The following is a 12,772-nucleotide window of genomic DNA, read 5'->3' on the forward strand; positions in this document are numbered from 1 at the left end:
GAGGTCACACTGACTGGGCAACAGAAAAAAAGATTTAACCATATACACTGTTGAGATGAATATAGGAAAAAATACTATCCTAAAATATGTATTAGAAGAATTTGCAGTGGCGTTAATGACAGCCTGTGTGTCACTACATCCAGCTGCTGCAAACTAACTTGTGATCCTTCCAGAAATTGAGGGACTTATGGTCCAGGTCTTTATACATTCCAATAGTGAATCCTGAGTAATTGTTAGGGGAGGAAATGTAAGCAACCTGTAATCTTTAGGATGTGACAGACTGTCAAACCTCATGCTCTATTTAGATCAGTTTACATTTTCAAGGGTCTCTGCAAGAAAAAGACTAGGAGTCTCATTTTTTAAGTGGGGGGGGGAGCTAGGATTCTTTGCTTCTAAATCTATCAAATTAAGCGTGCCTATGAACATGGGTTTTTTGCAGACCCAAACGCCACCTCCGCACTCGCTAGCAGCTGAAAAGTCTGCCATTTGAATAATAATCTCTTCCAACAGGGATGTCAAATATGCTTCTTTACAAGTCTCATAACCTCCCCCACTCCCCAATTTTTCTTATTTTCAACTTTTTAAAAGCTTACAAACCTGGCGCCTTTTTCCACACAGGGAAAACTATATAATTAATTTGGTCTAATAAAATTAGTCTATAAATAACTTGGGCAAAATGAGTGAGTCATTCTTTTACTCAGTAACGGTGATTCCTAACAGTAAATGATTAATTGTTAGTTTTTTAATATTATACTTTTCACTGCAGTTTTTAAATATTAGACGTGTCCTAAACCCACTAAATAATCCTGTAGTTAATATTGTTTTTAGAATTTTCATAAAACTGGTGAAAGAATAAGGGTATGTTTCAGTTTTCTTTTTCCTTCCACCTCTCCTCCACATGTACTTTATTCTCATTAGGAAACAGATTCTATAATCAGACTTCAATATGGAAAGTTAGTCTAGAAAACAAATTTTATTTGTGATGTATTCAAGAAATCTTAAAATCCTTATTCCTATTAAAGAAGCCTTGTACCATATATCTTAAAACTTATTCATGAGTGTGAATATTTTTCTTTCTAAAGCCTCAGAAGAAAGAGGATCAGCAATTAGAGCCTAAAGCAAGTCCGAAAAAAACACCAGAACCTACTATTGATCTTTTAGGACTCGGTAAGTAATAAATAATGAAATTCTCTGTTACTTTTGTAAAAATGACTGCAACAGGACTTTTACTGAAATGACTATAATGGTTTTATTTTCCATATGCCAGCAGACATTTTAGCTGAACCTGAAAATTACATGGTTAAGACTGCTGAGTTCCATTTGTAATGAGTTCCTTAGGAACCCGTCCTCCCCCCATCAGATAACTTCAGAGTTTGTGGATTTTGACATTTCAGCATTTAAAGTACAAAAAGATTTTTTAAGAAGCAAAATGCTATGGTTGCTTTATCGTATTTCTGTTTAGGATATATATCTTCATAATGTGTTAGTACAAAATAATAGCAAGCAGTTTCTGTTGAATGCAGCCAACCCTCATATTTTCATGTAATCTTAGTATCTTCAGTATTTTGTAGTGTCTCATGACAACAATGGGACTTGTTCATTTTAATTGAATATGCTTTTTTTTTTCCTGGCTGGCAGATGACCACGTACTTGTCTTGAACTAGCTTTGACTTAGACGTTGCATAGGATAAATATTTCTTATCTACAGATATTGTCATGTTCTTCATACTTCTTTTTTTCCTCACTCCTCAAAAAATGGCGAAACACACCATATTTTAAAAGCCATGTCCGATCTTTCTAGTAGTATTGTAAATCTGTTTTTGCTTTGGGTGGGTTCATGGGAGGTTAATAGTGGAAGCAGAAAAAGGTACTAAGAATTCTTTGGTTATTTTTTAGTATATATAACTTTATGCCTTTAATGCTATAGCATATGGAGAACAGAAGACAATCTTTTCATGCTTTAGTCAGATTAGAGCTGTGAAGAGTATTGCAGTAAAGCTATCAATATCTCTTATTGCCTGATGTTTCCTATTCAGGCTAGCTGGTTTATTTGGATGTGACTTAGAATTCACACTAACATCTTAAATTTAATGGTATTTTCTATGGGATATAAAATATACCGTTAACTACTGTAATTCAGTTAGAATATTTTAAATGCTAGTTCTGTATAACCAAACTTGTCTACTATAACAGGCCATCAAACCTTATTTAACACACAAAATATTAAAAGGTTATGGATTTGATGTAAACCTACATAAACGAGACAATTCAAAGTTGCTAGAAAACTAGTCCTCCTTGAGAAGAGGCTCAGAACTTAATCTTTTTGCTGTCATTTACTGTGCTCAGTTGAGCCATTGTGGCTCATATGGTATATTAACTGTGACGGGAGTAAAAATTAATTGTGAATTTCATTGCTTTTTGTGAGTCGAAACCAGACCAGCAACCTAATCGAGCTAAAATGTGATCAGTATGTGCTTCTGAGATTGTCATACCTATTATGCCTTTTCAGGCATGAGCTGAAAGGAAAAGTCATAATATATCATTCTGTACACAAATTAGGACTCTAAAACAGCCTGATGTAAGGCCTACACATTTTTTCTAAAAAGAAAAAAAAAGTCTATAAAACCGTATTGAGAAAAAAAGACAATCAGTTGAATTATTTGCCTATAATTAAAATATTAAAGATAAATATATACGGTAGTTAGTTATTTAAAGATTTTTTTCTTAAGTTTTGCTCTGCTGTTTCAGAAAGCCATTCTCTCCCTTTTGGCACCCTTCGCTAGAGTTTTGTATAGCTATCATTTTATTGCTTAAGTAAAAACAGTAAATTAAAACTTGTTGGGGGGTGGGTATAAGTCCCTTATTCTGCAAATACATGGGATATAACTTTATTATAGTGTGTGTGTGTGTGTGTGTGTATATATATATATATATATATATATATATATATATATATATATATATATATATATATATAAAAATATATAAAAATATATAAAAAAAACAGTTAAATTGGGAGAAGTGTATGATCTGGACTGAGCTGTCTCTTCAGGACGGAGGAGGTAGATTTGAGGTGAGCAATATATCCTGTTAGGTACAGGAGGAAGAAAGGAGCATGCCTTAAGGAAATTGCTGCTGAGGTTTGGCTTTTAGCAACACCTTTATTTGTGACTTACACAGTTTTATTCCCTCTCCTTGCTAAAGAGAGGGAGAATCCAGTTCCCGAGTTTGTTGTTTTTGCTAGTTAAAATTTAAGACCAGCATTTGTCACCAAAAGGGAATGGAGAAAGTGATGGGCTTAGAGGGATAACCACATCTGAGGACGTTTTTAGGTAGCATTGTGATTACTTTGTTGACCCAGTGTGTAATGACGTATTTGAAAATTACACTTACCTTTTAAAAAAAAAAAAAAGTGTTAAAACTTGCTGTTTTCTGTTTGCATCCAAAATGGCAGCATTCTATATTAGACTTCATCTTGACAAAGAGGAATTGATCACAGAACTGAAAACTTAGTGATAACTTAGATGGAAGTGATCCTGACTGTGCAGTGCTTTGTAAAATAACATTAATACATCTCTCTTTTTACTGGAGATGCCTTGCCTGATACATGCTAAGACCACATTTTTCTTTTTTGCAGCTGCATTACATGCACCCACGTCTCCCCCCTCATCTGTTGCTTCTAACTGATGAGACCCTAGCTTGTACCAGAAGCTCTTACTATTAGATCCTAAGTCCATGACCTTAGACTTTGTCCTATTGAATTTTATCACGTCTGTTACTCCAGTCTTCAAGGTCATCCAAATCTTCCTGTATAATAATCCAATCCTCCTCTATATTGACGGGGCTTCCCGACTTTGTATCAACAGCAAATTTCATTAGCACACTCCTACTTTTTATGGCAAAGTCGTTAATAAAAATATTGAATAAGATTGGTCCCAAGACTGATACTTGAGGAACTCCACTAGTTACCTCCCTCCAGTCCGATAATTCACCTTTCAGCACAATCTGTTTCTGTCTCCAATTAAACCAGTTCCTTACCCACCTTACAATTTTTGTACTAATCCCCATCTTCTTGAACTCATTTCCCATGTGGAACTGTGTCAGATACTTTACTGAAGTCCAGGTACATTAGATCTACTACATTTTCCTTACCTAAAAAAATCAGTTATTTTCTCAAAGGAGGAAATCGGGTTAGTCTGGCATGATCTATCATTGGTAAATCCTTGTTTCATTACATCCTCTTTTCCATTTGCCTCCATTTATTTAATTATTATATCCTTCACAATTTGTTTCAAAGTCTTGAATAGTACTGAGGTTAGACTAGCAGGTCTGCAATTGCTCAGGTCATTTTCCCCTTTCTTAAATGTAGTACAACATTAGCTATTTTCCAGTCATACAGTATTATGACTTGATAGATTTAGTGAAATTTGTTGCTACTGGACTAGCAATATCGTATGCGAGTTCTTTCAGTATTCTGGGATGGACATTATCTGGCCACTCGATTTGAGCACATGATGCTCTGAGTTTTTCTTCCACCATGGTGATTTCCATTTCTGTATGGTGTGTTGATTGGCCTTCATGCCCATGTTCCATATTATCATCCTTACTGAAAACCAAAGCAAACTATTTAGTTTTGGGGGCATACCTAAATGATTTTTAATCTTCTCCCCATAGTGGCCCAACCACACCCTTCCTCATTCTCTTTTTATTTTTATAACTAAAAACTGTTTGTTTTAATTTCCATGGCAAGAGCTAATTCAGCTTGACTTTTAGAAATTCTTGCTTTATTCCAACATTTTCCAACCTCCACAATGTAGTTTCCTTTGCTAATCAGTCCCTTTTTCTATTGCTTATAGGTAAGGCTAAGATTTTTGTAATGGTTATTTTTAGTAAAAATCATGGACCGGTCACGGGCAATAAACAAAAATTCACGGACGCTGTGACCTGTTTGTGATTTTTGCTACTTTCACTCCATGGTTTACCGCACCACTGTGGTGGCTGGGAGCTGTGGGGTTCCCCCTCCGCCCACGGCGGCTGGAAGCTGCAGGGTGACCATATTTCCCAAAAAGAAAATGGGACACCCCCAGCCGCTCAACCGAGGCATCCCCTTCCCCCTGTGCAAGGCTGCCGCCCATTGCTGGAACCCTGAAGAGGGCCCCCTCAGGAGTCTGTCCCCTGTTGCTGGAACTTTGTAGGGGGCCCCCTGTCACTTGTTGCTGGAACCCTGCCACGGCCCCACTGGCTGTCAGTTCCAGAGTCCTGCAGCCCCTGGGGCTGAAGCAGAGAATGTCATGGAGGTGACCTCCTTGACATAAATGTAGCCTTTCCTATAGGCTCTCTGCTTACTCCCAATAACCTTTTTGAGGTGTTATTCATTGAGTTGGGTCCGGGTCTTTTCCGACAAGTTTTTTCCCCTTTCTTGGGGAATCTGCATATTGCAGATAATTTTTGTATAGCTAATTTAAAGAAATTCCAAGCCTCTTCCACGTTTAAGTCCTTGTGTTCTTCAGTCCAATTGACTTCTTTTAACTGGTTCCCTTAATTTCCCACTGTCTGCCCCTTTGAATCAAAAAACATAGTTAATGACCTGGTTTTGATTATCTTTCCATTTAATTTAAACGGCGTCAATTCACAAGCACATAATCCAAGGTTATTTCCTATGACCAGCTCTTCTATGATGTCCTCACTACTTACTAAAACCAAGTTTTAAATTGCATTGCCTCTTGTTAGTTCAGTGATAATTTGATGAAGAAAACTGTAGTCTCTCACATCCAGGGCTAACTGAGTCCCACCAGTATTAGTAGCATTTATTCTCCAATCTATATCTGGGCTGGTAAAGTCTCCCGTTATGACACAATTCCCAGCAGTATTTATCTCTGTAATATTAGAGATCTGTATGCATAGCAGAGTCTAACCCTACAGGGCCTATAGCAGACTCCTAACACTTTCCCAGTCAAATCTTTTACAATCCTTCCCCTGAGTGATTTTGACCCAAACAGATTCTCCTATGTCCTTATCACTTTTTTATTTATTTATTTTTTTTACAGTTTACCATATCATTGATGTACAACGCTACCCCACTACCTTTACCTTTTTCCCCTCTCTCTCCTAAATAACATTACCTGTATTCCAGTCATGAGTTCTATTCCCCCATGTTTCTGTAATCTCCATAATATCCTGTTTCACGACCTGCACCAGTAGTTCTAGTTTATTCCATTTTATTGCCCATGCTCCTTGCATTTGTGTACATGTATTTTAATTGTTTCTGACGAACCTCATCCAGTTTTCTAGCCAGATTAGGTATAGGTCTGTTACTAACTGTAACATCTTCACTGACTACTACTGCATCAACTGAATGAATGTTTTTATTTGAAAACTGAAACTCCACATCAGCGTTGATAATACCATCTCTAGAAAAAGGCATGTGGTTCACGGTTCTCACCATGAAGAATCACACTTTCATGTGAATATTCACTCCTCTCACAGACGATGCCTCACATTTGCTCCACCACTGCCACTACAGTGTACTTCCATTGGGCTCACGACAGCTCTGAGAGTCTTCATAAAAGTGTTCTCAGTAGCAACTCAAGTCAGGCAAGACAGCTTCACGGTCTTCCTGCACTTTAATGATTGGCTTCTAACTGGTCGTTCTTGCCTGGATGTTTTAGCATCAGCTTTGTTCCTACTCCTCCTCTTAGCATCCCTAGGAATCTGTATAAACATGGAAACATCTACCTTGATTTGGACCCAAACCATAGAATTTATAGGAGCGACACTGGATTCAGTCAAGGTGAGGAACTGCCGCCCCAGGAGTGGATTTCACTCCATAGGCACTCTTATAGACCCGGTTACATTCAACCCTTGAACATAAATTCAGATGTGCCTTGCCCTCCTGTGCCATATGGCACCATGTACTTATGTAACACCATTTGCCAGACTCCAGCTTTGTTGCCTGCAAGCTTGGCTCCAAACAGAATATACACTGAGTACGCACAGCATGATTACAGTAATGACCGTTCCTTCCAAGGTGAGGGCCTCTCTGGCATGGTGAAGAGACCCTGGACATGTATGCGTGGAAGTTCCTTTTGTATCCCTGACGCCTGACAAAACAATCATTACAGATGTCTCCCTGATAGGTTGGGGAGCCCACATGGACAATCACACTGCACATCAATCTTCTGGAATAAAGCAATACACGAAGCTTGCAAAGCATTTCTACTCATCATGCAATCTGAGCATATTCTGATAATATCGGACAACACAACTACTGTCTTCCTTATAAACAAGCAGGGAGGGGCATGCTCTGCCCCCTTCTATATGGAAGCGGTCAGTTTATGGAAATCACTGGCAGATAATCTCAGCCAGCATTTTGCCACCAATCATGAGTGGGAGTTGCATGATTCAGTAGTAAACAGCATCTTCACTCAGTGGGGAACCTCCAGTTGTGACCTGTTTGCCTGAGGATGTGCAAAATAGACTATTTCTGGGGAGCCCAAAGTCATCACTCTCGGGCAATGCTCTCCTCCTGCCTTGGACAGATCATTTCAGTTATGCCTTCCCTCCCATCCCACTACTATCTCAAGTTCTACAGAAAATTCGACTAGCCAGGGCACAAGTCATCCTCATTGCCCCTAGATGGCCCAGTTTTGGTTTCAGAGCTTCCTGCAAATGTCATCCCATCCACTTATAAGCATTCAAACCTTTCTGGATCTCTTGACCTTGAAAGATGGCAGGGGTCAGGCATCCCACCCCAGATGCTCTTCATTGCCTGGCTTGCTATTTGGATGGACATCATGTCTAAAGCACTCCTGCTCTGAATCCATACAAGTTATCCTTAACAATAGCAGGAATGTCTCCACCAGAAAATTTAGTCAAGTGGAAGCATTTCTCTATCAGGGTCCTGCAGTACTACAGATTTTCAGAGATGGTGGATACCTCCACTTTGTGGACTGTCTTCTTACCCAAAAGATTAGAGGTCTTTCCCTTAGCTTGCTACATGTTTATCTGGTGACGGTTGCTGTGTTTCACCCTCCAATGGATGGTTACTTGGTCTTCATCCAATCAGTAACAGTCAGGTTTTTGAAGAGCCTGATCAAAACCTTTTTCCCAGTACAGAAATCGGCTCCTCACTGGGATCTTAATTTATTGCTCTCCATAGTCATTAAGCCATCCTTCAAAACTGCTAGCTACATATTCTGTCTCTCTGTAGGTCTCCTTCCTTGTTGCCATCATCTCAGCCAGAAGAGTAGGTGAACTTGGAACACTGACGGCCAATAATCCGTACCCTATGGCCTGGGCTAAACTACAGAGTTAAGTTGATGCAAGGAAGCTTACGTCAACCTAACTGTGCAAGTGTCTCCACTAAAATTTTGCTCCTGCTGATGTAACTGCCCCATTACACTGCCTTTAATAACTCCACTTCCATGAGAGTCATAGTAAATGTAGTTAGGTCACCGCGGTGTCAATGTAGACACTGCATTGTTTACATTAACGCTTACTGGTTTTCAGAGCTGTCCCATAATACCCCAGTTTGTACCGATTGTACTGTCAGTCACTTCTGATGAGAATGCACACCGCCAACACAAGGAGCAAAGTATAGACATGCAGAAGCAGTGTAATTACTGCAACGGCTGTATGCCAACATAAGTTAGGTCAACTTAATTTTGTAGTGTAGACATGCCCTATATTTCATAAGGATATGGTCTTGCTATGATTATACCCAAAATTCATTCCTCAAATAGTTTTGGAATTTCACGTAAGCCAGTCAATCCACTTACCTGAATTTTTCTTGAAGCCCCATGCCTCTAGCAAGGAGAGGAGACTTAATTCCCCCAACATAAGATGAGCGTTGGCATTTTACTTGCAGAAAATGAAACAGATCAGAAAGGTACCTTGACTGATTGTTCCATAGCAGAACAAGTATGAGAACAAGCTATAGCCTTTTAGAGAATTTCTAAGTGGACATCTGGCTATATCCTACTCCGCTATCAGCACAACTTCCTCCCTGCATGGGATTAAGGCTCACTTTACGAGGGCACAGTAGCATCACTTCAAGAGGTGCCTCTGCTTGATATTTGCAAGGCGGATACATGGAATTCCATCCACACATTCACGAGACGTTATGCCTTGCTTCGGGACTCCTCCACTGTTGCATCATTTGGGGCAGCAGTTCTACAAGCAGCTATACCGTCTGCATCCTTCCTCCCGCCTCCTCTCTGAGTGCTGCTTGCTAGTAACCCATGGTGGAATACACACAGGGACCAGCACATGAAGAAGAAAGGGAAATTACGTACTTTATTGTTACTGGAGTTCCATACCCACAGTGGAATACGCATAGGGATCACACATCTCGGGGAATTCCAGTTACATTAAGGAACGTAACTTCCCTTTCATCAATACAGATACAACTGTGATACCAAAAAAAACCCTCTATCTGATTATATTTTCCACTTATTAGTAAAACAGAATTAAAACTGATACAATGATGTAGCAGCTCTTCGTAGTTTCAGAGCATTGTAATGCAATAATAGTAGTTCAATCTTTCAAAGTTTATCCACCATAAAAGAACAGAAATGTTACATTAACAAGAGTTAAATTGGGCTAACTCATAACAGCTGAGGAAGTCCATACCTTTTTTTTTAAGTGTCTACTCCATATAATGGCAAATTCTGTTCAAATGCAAGGAAATATAGCTCTGAGAGCTGTAAACTGCCAAATACTTGATTATGGGCTATTAACTTTGAAATCCAAAGATTCTAAAATAAGTGTCACCAGCCTGGGTAACTATTTCCATGCTGATCATTTTAGTAGTGGTGTTCTTGTCACATAGTCCTAAAGTACATCCTACGCTTCCCTAATTGTCAAAATCGCCAACTGTCTCAGCAGTCTAAACTGCCCCTATAAATATCAAAAACTATGACTGAGGCAACTGTACTGGTTTTTATTCATTTTTATATTTAAATAATTAAAACTAAATTTTAAAAATTTATTTGAACTGCCACAGTATTTCAGAGTACTGCAGGTTCCAGGGACCTTGCCATACAGCTAGTTTTGGCTTGCTACAGAACAGCAGTGTTTTTCAACCTTTTTGATACTAGGAACCAGCTTGCCTTCCAATACTGTGTCTGGGAGATCTCAGGGACCGGTGCTGATCCACAGACGGGTCACTGAGAAATACTGCTGTAGAGTACTTAGGCCTTGCCTATATCCAGTCACCTGCTGCTTCTCCTCTTGCATCATGTGCTGTACCAGCTCAGTATCCTTATACTCTTCTGATTGTCTTCTTTTATACTCCGTTCGATGTATTCACTCATTCCACGCTAGGTAGATTGAAACAAGCAGATTTTATGAAAAATATATTTTAAAAATACAGAAAATGATTGATTGATTGTGCTGAGATCTTTTCTGGGTGAATACAAATTTAATTGGATCAGTCCATGTGAGGATAATGTCATTCCTAAAGGACAGTGATGTTTTTTAAAATAGTGCATACTGGCACTTTTCATTTTTGAGATGTTTTGCAGCTCTCAAATAATGTTGAAGTATTACTTTTCCATGTGCTGAATTTGCAGGAAGAAGTAAAACTCAGTTTCCATTTTATGCATCATTCAGCAGTTAGATGTACCATTCAGAAAACACAGAATTGAATATGGATAATTGCACATGTTAAAGTAACCGCATAGTATATTAGCACTGGTAATGAATGCTCTGTGAAGACAGATAAGTAATTGTCATGGTTTTTCACTTCACATTTTAAGAAATTCATGTAATATAAGCAAGTTAATTATTGACAGCAAGCTTTAAAAATATATCCTTTTTAATCTGGATATACAAGAATAGAGCAGACTATTATAAATTTTGTTATAAGTAGCAGGAGATGATCATTAAACAAACATGACAGGCAATGCGTTTCTGGGCATTAGTCTGTCATAGTTGGTGGTAAAACATAATACTGAAACCACCTGAGGACGATGCAATCCTAAAAATGTAGTACCTTGTTTACAGCGCTTAATAAGTATTGTGAACTAGAACTGAAAGTTACAAATCATGGAAACAGGCATGTGTATTTACTAGACAATATTAGCATAGACAGCGTCACCGGCAACAAATTGTAAAATTCCATTTTTGGCGGATTTCGGAGAGAGAAAAAGGCAAACTAATATAGCCCTAAATGTTAGTAAGCAAGCATGCTATTTACCCAGTAGGAAAATATTTGTATAGTAAAATTGTCTTTCAGCATGTCAGTTCAGGGTCACATGTCCAAGCAGCTCTCAAGTGTATAACACTCATACAGACTTCCTGGCTCTTGTGTCTTTGGGGAATTCCTCCTTACTTTGAGAGAGCAAGAAACCAGTTTTTTCCTCTGAACACTTCAGACTTTCTTGTACCTAAGAATTTCAATCACACATTACATTATCTCCCAAGTGAATGTGGGACTAACGCTGCATCCTAACATCCAACCCTGTATATCTGATAAGCCCGCATTTCTGTCTGTTTCATTCCTGCCTGCATATTCACAGGGTTTTAATGATCCTTCATATACATTTTCTAGATGGCTTTCTCTCCCCAGCCCCCCCCGCCCTTTTTTATTACTTTCCAGCCCATCTTTGGAGATACAAGTATGCAAGCAGCTTTACTCCTGAAAGAATTCTGCGTCAAACAATTAAAAACCCTAAAAGCTGCCGTTTTCTTAAATATCTATTTTTCGTGGCCAGAAAATTCCAATAAAATTTTTAAAAAATCAGTAAAATCCATGAGAGATGTAACACATACTGGTGCCCCTCCCCATGTCAAATACACTGTTAAATGTACAGTACTGCCTTCTGATCCTGTTTAAGGGTTAAAATAAGACCTGAGAGCAGCAGCAGCATCTGCTGCTGTAAAATGTGGCAGGCAGCAGTCAAATGTTATCTGTGTACTAGCATAAATGCAAAAAGAGAAGGAACAGCAGTTGGATCTTCTTTAACTGTAATAGCTAATAAATATCCATTTTGGGACCAGCTAGGAAAGACAATTTGAAAAATAAATGGATGTTAAGTTGTTCATTACCTTTTCTGACTGAGCATGAAAGTTTTGCCTTGAGTGTACCCTCATTGCAATGAAAACTGCCATGTCTAATACTTCACCCTTAGCTACTGATGCATCCTCCAGAGAGGTGATGAATTTAAAATGGAAATACTGTTTATTTCTGTAATACTGTTTATTACTGTAAGCTGATGGTCACTTCTGCTTCTTACTGCTTTTTGAGATTCTAGTCATGATACTCAGAAAGGCTTGTTATAAATTCTTAGCTTGCCATCTCAGTATTTTGATTCCCTTGTATCAAAATACAAATCTTGTGTTTGTAGTCAAGATGGCATTCTAAATTATTGGAGTTTTAAAAATTGATTTTGCACCTTGCCATCAACTATACATCAAATATTTTAATAATGGGTGGGAAAAAAAGGGAAGGAATTCTTTAAGTGATTCCATTTGTCATTTGTTGTGGTCTCTATTTTGACATATATTGTATGTAAAGTCTTAATAGTGTGGTAGTCATTAGTCACCTTTTGCACTTTTTCAACCAAATAGTGGGCTATATACCTCTCTGCTGTTAATGTGAATAGAAAGAAACCAATCCTGGTGGAACCCATGCAGGGAAGGAGTGACAAAACTAGCCAGCAATTTTGCCTATTTTCCCCCAAAACTTCATTAAAGCCATTGCCAGAAAGAAATAGGTTATAACTGGGAAGGTTTGGGTTTTTTAGCTGTGTTGTGCTCCACACTTGAGATA

The 12,772-nt window shown here is 38.4% G+C and overlaps 1 protein-coding gene across 2 annotated transcripts in view; it reads left to right on the forward strand.

Moving 5' to 3' along the window:
• Positions 1 to 12,772, forward strand: part of SMAP1 (small ArfGAP 1) — a 247,875-nt gene that overhangs the window by 189,332 nt on the left and 45,771 nt on the right. For both annotated transcript variants that reach the window (XM_074947930.1, XM_074947929.1), the window contains one exon: positions 1,083 to 1,167. In XM_074947930.1, the coding sequence (XP_074804031.1) occupies positions 1,083 to 1,167 (85 nt within the window). The remainder of the gene's footprint in view (positions 1 to 1,082; positions 1,168 to 12,772) is intronic.

Source organism: Natator depressus, chromosome 3 (assembly GCF_965152275.1).
Source record: "Natator depressus isolate rNatDep1 chromosome 3, rNatDep2.hap1, whole genome shotgun sequence".
In the NCBI taxonomy this organism is placed as follows: Eukaryota; Metazoa; Chordata; order Testudines; family Cheloniidae; genus Natator; species Natator depressus.